Genomic DNA, 11,825 nt, shown 5'->3' on the forward strand with positions numbered 1-11,825 from the left:
TATTTTTTTTATATCATTAGCATTTAATGTTCAGGTAGCATACTTACCTCAAATATTTTTAGGAGTGTTTTCATATACAGCTTCCGTATACCAAAAGACACACCAAAAATTGCTGGAACAATGATGAAGACCAACAGGAGAGTGAACCACACTGTAAAGGAGATCCCCAGTAGAGTGCAGATGAGATTGTCAAATGGATATGGGAAAGACCACATCTTGGCGTTTTAAGAATTTTCTTCACTCCACGCGCCTGTATATGTATATGTTTTTGAATTGGATGACTATGGTATCCCAATTTGGGAAATCTACAAAATGGATTACTTTGTTAAGTACGAGTGTCTTGACATTGCAGAAAAAAACAAAAACTGTGACATTGACTCCTTAGGACAAAGCACTGAACTTATTAAATCGTCTGTGAAAATAATAGTCCAAGATTACACAACATGACTTTCAGGAGTGATGGGGCTATATCAACATAAGGATTATGTACTCCATTGCTGTAGAAAAAAAGAAAATAGAAAAATAAATATTTGCACACACAGTAAAATACATTAAAAAAATATCTTTGGCTGCTCTAATTCAATAATAAAGATCTTGCAGAACTGACATTTGTCATAAAAGTAAAACGGACAATATGGATGACACAATTTTCCACCGTTAGCAAGACCAAACAAGAAATATGCATATGCATGGAAAGCTATGAAAAGATGCAGGACCCTGTCCAAGATATTCTTGGTAATTCTGTTCAGTATCATGTCACTCTCAAAATAGAAGTTGATGATGGAAAGTGGACATGTCAATCCAGCAAAATAAAACATTACTGTAATTAATATGATAGGGGGCATTCTGCCTTTGAAGAGCTATTCCAAACAATACGAACCAAACTTTATTCTTTAACAAATGTAACTGAACTAAAATATATAAGGCAATGGCTTCCTTAATGTTTGATGAAGAAAATACAGCAAATATGGTAAGGACATGACAGCTAAAAAAAATTTTTTTCTTGAATAAGCATGTAAAAGTTCAAAAATTAACAGATCTCGTACTTGCTTTTGAGGTGAAATATAAAGAAGTTAAAATATTTATTTTAAAGAATTATTGTGTCTGAACTGGGATTTTAAATATAAACTTCCTTCCTGAAACATTTGGAGGCAGAGCCGTGAAAATATAAGGGGAAATCTGGTTCAATAACAAATCTTCAAGAATATAAACTAATCTGAAGCTGATCTTAAATAATCCCTCCTCAGCCAATCAATCATATACAGTAGTCTAACTTGAAGAGCGAAACATGAGGGGTTGGTCTGGTACATTATCAAGTACAACAGATGAGATGTTAAGTCCGCTGTGAATTCTAAATATACCAAACTTAGTGATCACCTCCTTTCTCCTTTGTCCATATGTTGTTAGTGTTCATGAACCTAAGTAAATTCATACACTGTATCATCTTACGATAATTCACAGAAAATCTGTTCATATGCAAAATACAAAGGAAAAAACATTTTATAAAAACTTTCCATTAAAGACAAGAGTAAATCAAGATTTTAAAATTGAGGAGGTATTGCATTCACGTTTTCCATGGCAATAAAGTTTTCATATTATTCTCAGCTTATTGCACTCAATGAATTACCATACATATTCTTTGCAGATTATATTTGTCAAAATATCACCTTTACAATTATTTTAAAAAATTAAAGCAGGTCTTCACAAAGTATTTTTCTCTTAAAGTTCAGGCTATAGTCATATTTTATATCTAAAAGCAAATGCCAGAGTTTCAAAAAGATACATTTTAATGTCTACTGGGTTTTCTCTGATCACATGCTGCTGGTGAGAAGACACTAGAATTAAACATTTGCAACCACAAGTGTAAAACTTCAAAAATGAACACAATGAACTTTGGTAAAAGTTTGAAAATACAGTAACTGCATTACTTTAATCAGTTAATACATATTGCAAAATATCTTTCAATGAAAACTTTACTCAACGAATTAGTAAACCAACATGTTGTTTCGTTTTCCAAATCATTAATAATTTTTCTATCACTAATATTTTTACAGGGATAGAGCAATGTGTAGTGGTTTGCACTGTAGCAATCATCAGTATTTTATAGTCCTGATTTTATCCTGGCCATGGTCTTTTTCAGAGTACAGCTGTTTTACTTCCCACTTCCCAAATCCTGAAGTTTACTGGGAAACTGAAAACTAGAAAAGTTTAACCGAGGGTTGTGTATATGGATGAATGTGTCTTTCAATGGACTTTTACTGGTCAAGGGTTGTTTCCAACCTAGTTCCCAATGATGCAAGTACAGTTGCACCTCCTGGTGACCATAAACTGAAAAGCAGGCTAAAAAATAAATGGATGGATTGATGATTGTAGGTTAATACATAAACATACATCTGAAAAGGACAAGATAAATAGACCAATATACTGCAAATATTAACTATGTTAATCTCCTCATAAATACACTTGGTTTAATGGCCACTGTCCAGGTTATCCTAGATTAACCAATTGCCTCCCAAATTATCTTTTTCCGTGTAATTCAGTTTTGAGCATCCTTACAGTCCAGTCCCAGTCTTATACCATTCCATCCACATCTTTTTCAAAAACTCCTATGGCCTCACCAACTCCTATTAAAACACTGCAAACTCTTCACCCAGTTATTTTTCATCTTTTGCTCCACATGCACAAGCACAGCCTGTTCGACTAGCCAGTAAGATTTACCATGTTTACATACTTTAAAATTTTGCATTGGCTTTCCTTACCCTACAAAATTACTCATCTTCCCTGTGTCATTCAAGGCAACACCACTGAAAAGCTCTTACTCAGAATGTTGATTTCAGTTGAAATTTGTCAAGCTCTATTTTAGTGCAACAATACTGAACGTGGCATTTACTAACGCTAAAATAAATTAGGAAGACTTGAAGATCCAAGACTAAAATGAGCACTTATCAAAGATATCTCAAAACTTCAGTTTCCTTTCAATTGGGTTTGATTTACTTTATATAAAAAAAGAAGGGCCAGGATATATATATTATGCAAAGGCACAATTCTCAGATCAAAAATATTCTGCCAAAACAAATATGAAAAAAAATTACAAACAATACACCACAGGCAGGACAAAGGGGAGGCGTTTTCCCTCTATAAACAACCTAGAAGGCCTGCAGGAAAATGTTTTAGGAAATGCTAACTGCTGCAGGCAAACAGAAGAGCTTAATCGGACTGATAATGTATACTCTTTCCACCCACTTCTGCAACCACTTTTCCCATGACATAGTCATGAGGAGCAAGAGTCTAACCTACCACTATCAGGTGCCCGATAACAGCCCATCACAGGACACAAACACCCACAATCACTAAACTTACTGATTTCCAAATTACCTTAACCTTCTCATATATGGGATTCAGAAGCAAACCAAAGTATGTAATTAGTAATGCATTCACTAAATCATGAGACTTTTTAATCTCATGGTTATGTGGGTAGTGTGGTCTTTTGGTTACGGCACTGGATGTACTCCACATGATTCCAAATCCAGTGGTGCACAGTCATTCATTCTTTAGCCATAAGGGAGTTAGTTACTCACGTTGTTGGTGCCCCTAGTGAACCAATGCAAAAAGTTTGCGAATTTCCCCTTGGGATTAATAAAGTATCTATCTATCTATCTAAGTTAAGCTTTTGGAATGGGTTTTCTCTTGAATAAAGGAATTAACAACACAAAAGTGAATGTTAATTAAACATGGCTTGAATGTGTTTTGCAAAAAAGACTTAAACAATCTACCTTAGTTGTGAAAAGTATGCAGAATGTAATTAATCTACCTGTATTCAGACGATGCTTTTATTTTATTTCAATGTTCCCTTCTAAAGCCCTTTCAAAGTAACACCCAAGCTAGCCACCACAAATTCTTGATCTATCTACCAGAATCGTGCTGTCCTTCACCTAAACACAAAGAAGAACTTTACAAGGGTCTCAAAAGTATATATATAGTATTAACGAATAACGCTCTGTTTCTCGGCTTGTGAAGGTTTCTTTCACGTACAAATGTATTTTATACTCATAGTCGACCCTGTTGTCCCTTCCTTAATGCGGTGACCGCAGTTTATTTCAGCTTTTTGATTGCTCAGCTAAGCCCGCGATTCCTCGTCTCTAGTGAGATCGGAATCTGCGAAACTCTTGTGTGACTGTCAAACGTACACCGCAAGCACTGGTGACTCCTTGCCAATCTCAAACACGACTCGAATATAAAACATTCGGGACTGCCAGTTACGGAAATCCAGTACCAGCTGCAGGCTTCAGTGGCGTTTAGGGGTGATCAATTCTTTGTACACGTTAAGTATATCTACAGGCTTATTTGGATGAAAAACAGCGCTATGACCTACGTGGGTGAACAGATGAATCCTGGTTGATATGCTGCATTTAATATTGCCAAGTTACTTGGTTGTGGGCGCCTTTTAATGTTATTGCCGACTCTTCCTCCAATATAACCTAGAGCCGGAGGCATCATTCCTAAGTATACACAGTTGGGTACGAGCTCCTTTACACCTCTCTTGAGCCAGCAAAACAAAACAGGATAACGTCTCACTCCCTGCATTTCCAGTTTAAATTCTCACTAACAGACACTTACCTCTAGTGTTTCCCATTTTTCTTCTAAGGCCCACGACGCCTTACGATGCCGGCACCCGTGTTGCTTCTCACTTCTGAAAACACACGTCTCTCGGTTGCTTTTACTCGTGTTCTTTAGTCCCACTATAAACAGTCCCGCCGTATTCCAATTCTCTTTCCTAGTTTATGTATGCTAGTCAATCAACTTGCCAGTCTCCCTTTGTGCTGCTGTGCCGGCCTCTCTATTTTGCATCACAATCTCACTCTATTGACTAGCGGGGAGGGGGGACGGGCGTGTGCGCGCTTTCGTACAGCACGCTTTCCGTCCACGTCACACGTCTTGAAGAAAGTGTGGCGCTGAGGTGTGTTGCCATCTGCTGGAATAAAAGTGAATAGTCGCTATCACTGATGTTTTTTTCCTTGGTTAAACGATGTCACAATTGTAAACACTTTGTCATTAGATAGATTCTTATTATTTATACATACAGTACTGGAAAAAGGTATTATAATAATAATTTTATAAGGTACGTATTCATTCATAAAACTAACCATCCAGTAACATTCTAATGGTCAGCTCATCAAAGAAAAACACTGTCACTAAATTTGAACCTATTCTTTTAAGGTTTTTTTTTTATTATTTATAACAAAATCAGAGAATTGCTGTTTAAACAATTAGATAATACCCAGTTAATAAAACACTATATGAATTCCTTGATGTAAGTGATGCTTGTGTTTTCTGTACAGGGGCTACAAAACATTTATTTTGGATAGATCTTTTCTTAGATTGGAAGAAAAGAAATGGTAGAGATATGACTCTTGAAATTTGTTACAAACTGTTATAGTTTGATAATGCCTTCTTTCTATCACATGAACTATATACAATTAACTTAATTATTATACTAGCTAAATTTTATGTACATAAAATGAGGCTCACTAGTTTTTTTTAATAAATTTTATTAATCCCAAGGAGAAATTTACATGCATGCAGCAGTATAAACATAACAAAAATAAAGATACAGAGTCTTATGACAATTATTACAGTAAATCAATGGAGAGATAAATAAATAATAAATAAATAAATGTGTATTGCACAGGGTTCCGCAACCCCGGTCATGGGGGCCAGTAGTGGCTGCAGATTTTCATTCTAACCCTTATCTTAATTAGTGACCTGTTTTTACTGTTAATTAAATTCTTTTGAATTCATTTTAATTGACTTACTCATGAAGACTCAGGCTCCTTAATTGTTTCTTCTGTCTTAATTAGCAGACAAACAATAATGAGACACAAATGAGCCAAAACATGGCCAGCAAACTGTGTCCATCATACAATATCTGAAAATAAAGAAAGATGAAGGTCTCATAAATGTTGACCTGTTCAGGTCCCCAAAACATTTTAACAGTGCTCTTAAAAAAAGAGAAAATCAACAATTTTAGAAATGTAGGATATTCCCCAATGAGAGCAGCAACAAACCATGGAACTAAGGAACAGGTTTAATTAATGAAAATAACTGGCGCCTTATTAAGCAACTGGTTGGAGTGAAATTGGTTGTAGTCTAACATCCTGACTTAGTTGGTCTTCTGTTGGCTCAGTAACTTTACATTTCATTTCTGTTTGAGTGCCATTTAAGAAAAGAGTTTAAGCAATTAAAAGCATTTGATGCAGAAATTCAGGGGAACAAATCTTAAAAAAAATTAGTCAATTAAAATGAAAGGAGTCAATTAGCAGCAAAAACTGGTCATCAATTAAAAAAAGGGTTAGACAGAAAACCTGCTGCCACTGCGGCCATTCAGGACTGCAGTTGGGGGCCCCTGGTTTAAGCATTAATCTGGCGATTTAGGCATGGGTCTGGAAAGACTCAGAGAGGTGCATTTTAGCACAATGTGGAGGAATGAGCCTGTAGCTAAAAGTGTCCCAAGACAGTGTCTCTTTGAAGGCATGAAGGAGATTTTTTGTGATGTTACCCAGTTTTGCCGCCATTTTCGATTCAACAACAGCTTTGAATGTGGCCAGGGTTAGCTCTGTGATGGAGCAAGCTTTCCTGAAAGTTTGTTCATGCATTGTGCACTTCTTGAACTCAAGTTGCTTCCCCAGGAGATCATGGCATATAACAATACACTGTCTACTGTAGACTACTAAATCATCTCCAACAGCTTGCTGTGTACATCAGGAGTTTCCTCAGGAAGTACTGTCTGCTCTGGCCCATCTTATATAGCACAATTGTGTTGTCAGACCAGTTCATTTTGCTGTTTATGTGAACATCCTGATACTTGAAACTCTGTTCCACTTCAGCGTCCTCCCCCGGAATGGCAATTGGTCTCAGAGGCTCTTTAGGATGTCAGAAGTCCACCACCAACTCTTTTGTGTTGAGCTGCAGGTGGTTCAGCTTGTACCACAAGACACTCTGACTCATCTCCATTATTAAAGCAGCCTATTTTGTCATCTGAGAATTTCTGTCGATTGCAAGTGCTGGTATTGTACTAGAAGTCTATTGTGTAGGGGTTAACAGGAAAGGAGACACAGAAGTTCCCAAGGTACAGTAAACCCTCGTTTATCGCGGTTAATCTGTTCCAGACTCTACCATGATAAATGCATTTCCACAAAGTATGATTCTTTATTTATAAATCAAATATTTTCGCAGTTAGAGCATAGAAAACCAGTTTACAACCTTCTAAATACGTTTTTTAACATTATTAGAGCCCTCTAGACATGAAATAACACCCTTTAGTCAAAAGTGTAAACTGTGCTCCATGACAAGACAGAGATGACAGTTCCGTCTCACAATTAAAAGAATGCAAACATATCTTCCTCTTCAAAGAAGTGCGCGTCAGGAGCAGAGAATGTCAGAGAGAGAGAGAGAGAGAGAGACAGAGAAACAGAGAGACAGAGAGAGAGAAAAGCAAACAATCAAAAATTAATAGGGCTGTTTGGGCTTTTAAGTATGCGAAGCACCGCCGGAAAAAGGAGCTGCAAGGAAGGGAGCAATGTAAAGGTAATCTTTCAACATTTTCTAGAGGAGCATCCATCTCTAGGCCAGTATGCGAACAGCCCCTCTGCTCACACCCCCTCCGTCAGGAGCAGAGAATGTCAGAGAGAGTGAGAGAGACAGAGAAAAGCAAACAATTAAAAATCAATATGTGCTGTTCGGGCTTTCTAGTATGCGAAACACCGCACGAGAAGCATATCGTATATCATTGAGGAGTTTTATTTAATACGTAATACATGCTCTGATTGGGTAGCTTCTCAGCCATCCGCCAAAAGCGTTCCTTGTATGAAATCAACTGGCAAACCAACTGAGGAAGCATGTACCATAAATTAGTCAATGAGGTGGAATGGTGTTAAAAATACTGGAAAAATCAAACAACAAAATCTTGACTATAGTGGTGGTTTTGTCCAAGTGGGAGTAGGCTCTGTGGAGCATGTAGATCAGATCATCCTCTGTACCTATATGTGTCTGATAGGCAAACTGCAGAGGATTAAGAAACTAGCAGTTGGAGCTCTTTCAGGACCAGCCTCTCAAAGGTCTTCATGATGTATGAAGTAAGAGCAACTGGTCCAAACTCCTTGGAATCATTTTTATATTATTTGTATAAATTTATTTATTAAATTACATAACTGTATTAACTCATTTGTTATCTTGACAAAACAACAAAAATGTTTAAATAAGGATATTGCTTTGTTAAGGCTTTTAAGCTTCAGTTGATCTAAATAGTTTTAGTACTTAATATGCTTTCCTTATTTTTTCTTTATTCTGCGTATAACATGTAAAAGCTTTAGATATGACATACAGTATGTTATATCTGTGTTATACATTCTGGGACTGTGCAAAGCATTTAATAAAAACTATTATTAAATAACATGAATAGTCGCTCTAATCTTTACTCGGCAATGTAGCCTGATAGACTGAATGATCTCCTCATGTTCATCCATTTTTTTATGTAGGTTCATGGATTCATCATCCCCATCCACCTCTCTGTTGTGCCACCACAAGGAGAGAGGCAAGTAATTTTTACTTAGTGACCAGGGGACTGATCAAAGAGTCAAAACCAAAGAGTCAATCCTACCTTCATCTACGTTTGAAATGCTAACTAAGAAATCAAAGTCATGAAACACTAAGTAGGAGTCAAAAACTAAAAGTGACCTTTTTTGAATTCACAGTCAACCATGTGCTCTTTTTCTTTTATCAGTTTCTGGGGCTTATTTAAAGCATTGCACCTCTTATGTTGCATGTAGTGCTCTTGGCAATATAGCAACTCTTTAACAATGGTAACAAAACAACAAACAACATGGCATCCAAAAAGAAGTAATAATAATTCAGATATTTTTGACAATTGCGCATACTGTAGATCATTTTTATAAATGCCAAATGATTCTCCAAATCAACAAACACATAAATATCTAGTTCTAAATATAATTATGTCAATGGTGGAGATAAGAAAAAAAATAATCAAAAAACATGATCACAACACTTGCTACCTAGTTTAATATAACACAATATACTGTACTATAACATTCTCAAACCTATCTAATCTATTTCAGGAGTGCATGGAAAAAAGAAAAACAAGAAATTGTAAGATCTAGGTTGTGTACTTTTCCAAAGAGTTGTAAATTTTGTTTTAGATCTTCTGACCAGTCATCCAGATTTACAGTAAAGCGTTGCAAACTGACAAATACACAAAAGCTCATTTGGTGCATTTTTATCCAACAGGTGGAATAAAGTCTGATCAGATCACTATTAAAAAAGCCTTAATACATAGCTGAATTCACAGAAAGGAAATGGTGCACTTTTACAGTTTCCTGTGCATTCCATCTCAGATGTCACCAGAAGCAAAGCAGACAGCCACTGATGTGACGCATACAGGCTTGTAATGTATCAGTGCTGCCATATACTATGGATTAAGTAACTTCAATGTGCCCTGATTACAGGCAAGGCTTCAGTAGATCATTAGGGAAGATAAATGACCAAGGCCTAGTTAAGTGACCACACCATTGCATAGCCAAAACATCAGGCTTGTCCATCTCAGAAATCATTTCAGGTCTGCCACTTGTATCGCTGATGAAACTGCTGGAAGACATAATGCCTACATCAGTGACAGAACAGTGATGGACAGACTTAGCCTTGCAGTGTGGTGACCAGTCAGAGGCTCTCTGCCCATGCCTTTTAGACGTCTGACCCTTCAGCAGGACAACATCCCGCTACACGCAAGTGAAATAGTCAAAGCTGTCCAGGGGCTGCCTTCTCTTCTGATCTTAAACATACTGTATAGAGAACCTTTGGGATGCTTTGGAATGCAACATCTGGAGTCATGACTCTCTGCCTTATATTGACAAGCATCTTTGTGAGGTCATTCTGTAGCAGTGGGATAGAGTGGAGACAAAGGATCACTGGCTTCATGGTGTAAAAATTTGGTGGGTGCAAAAGACAGTCTCATAAGGTGCTGAAGTACACTAGAATTCATTGTTAATATTCGCAGCTCTTTTTGTACTGCTGTTTTCCTCTCCTATTTTTTCATTTGTTTATTATTATTTAAGCAATGATGGTTGAATTTTCAGTGCAATAATGAATGTTCTTTTTTCAGTATATTGTATACTATACTGTATATACACAGACAGAAAATGCTGAGAACAGGGCACCAGTAAATCACACGCACCATTCACACACTCATTCAAACTTGCATTCATACTAAGGCCAGTTTAGAAATACCCATCTGCCAACAGTTCATGTATATTGTATCCTTCTATCTACCGTATGTACGGCTAATGGGTGACACTTTAGATTCCACAAATATGAATCTCACACATATATTCACAAGCAACACATAAAATAAAGCTATGCAGCATATGACAATGAATGCAGTGAATCTGTAGATAGTAATAAACACTCACCAGAAGCACCAATTTTGACAACCTCTGTAAAGAATACAGATTTAAGTGTGATCTGGATTTATGTGCTTAAAATCATAATACTGCATTCATTTATACTACAGTTCAGCCACCATGTTAAACTCACAATTAATGTATATATTTATATTACCTTGTATGATATAGATAGTATGCTGACACTGTTTTATAATGTTTTTGTTCTATAAAGCATTATTTATAAAACACAGATCAACTCTGAGTGCATTGTCAGCAGGAGGCTGGTAATGAGAGTTGAGTTTTGTCTAATAGGGAGAAGGTGCAGAATTCTTTATACCAGTATGCAGACAAGCTGTCACATTGCTCTTTGGTGCACCAGAAAGTTAATTTGTTTCCAAGTCTTCATGTCTCATGGGTACAGGTTCATGGTGTTCTGTAATCACTGTGATGTTTCTTGAGCTCAACTATTTTTCCTGTTGCATAACAACTATGTGACTGTGTTTTTCTCTGTATATTTACTTCTGTTTTGTGTATTGCTCATATTGTATCTGCATTCATCATCATTTGACTGCTTGTTTGGCTCCTGCCAGAATTGTGGATTGCTTGACTGCTGACATTATGAGTTACATAACTGCACAGACAAAACTGTATTCATATATATATTGTGACAGATAGGGGGCGCTACCGCTGCCTTGAACCCCTGTCCAAGACTCCAGACACCAAGTAAAAGTCCAAAAGTAGACTATATTTATTAACAACAGTGCACAAAGCACCCTCTCCTCCACAATACTCATTAAATACACAATACTCCATCCATCCATTTTCTAGCTCGCTGAATCCAAATACAGGGTCACGAGGGTCTGCTGGAGCCAATCCCAGCCAACACAGGGCACAAGGCAGGAACCAATCCTGGGCAGGGTGCCAAACCACCGCAGGACACACACAAACACACCCACACACCAAGCACACACTAGGGCCAATTTAGAATCGCCAGTCCACCTAACCAGCATGTCTTTGGACTGTGGGAGGAAACCGGAGCGCCCGGAGGAAACCCACGCAGACACGGGGAGAACATGCAAACTCCACGCAGGGAGGACCCGGGATACACAATACTAATCACAATAAACAATCCTCCACTCCCAGATGTGCTGCCACCCTTCCACCCAGCTCAGCTCGCTGTCTGGGAGCTGTCACAGTCCTTTTAAAGTCCCTGACCCGGAAGTGTTCCAATCCCCAGTTCATGTGATCCTTATCACTTCCGGGTCAGATAAAAAGTCCTTTTCTTCATCCCAGAAGTATGTCACTTTTGCTGTCACTCTGCCTATGACGCACTTCCGGGTTATAGGGCACATATGACTCTCTATACTTCCCTGC

General features: G+C 37.4%; 1 protein-coding gene across 1 annotated transcript in view; it reads right to left on the reverse strand.

The window, feature by feature from the left end:
• Window positions 1-4,897, reverse strand: part of gpat4 (glycerol-3-phosphate acyltransferase 4) — a 77,579-nt gene extending 72,682 nt beyond the window's left edge. The window contains exons 1-2 of the mRNA XM_039768484.1: window positions 4,618-4,897; window positions 48-497 (exon numbers count right to left, since the gene is read on the reverse strand). Of these exons, the coding sequence (XP_039624418.1) occupies window positions 48-215 (168 nt within the window). The 5' untranslated portion in view covers window positions 216-497; window positions 4,618-4,897. The remainder of the gene's footprint in view (window positions 1-47; window positions 498-4,617) is intronic.
• Between the last annotated feature and the right edge of the window lie 6,928 nt (window positions 4,898-11,825).

The sequence above is a fragment of the Polypterus senegalus genome, chromosome 11, assembly GCF_016835505.1.
Source record: "Polypterus senegalus isolate Bchr_013 chromosome 11, ASM1683550v1, whole genome shotgun sequence".
Lineage (NCBI taxonomy): Eukaryota > Metazoa > Chordata > Cladistia > Polypteriformes > Polypteridae > Polypterus > Polypterus senegalus.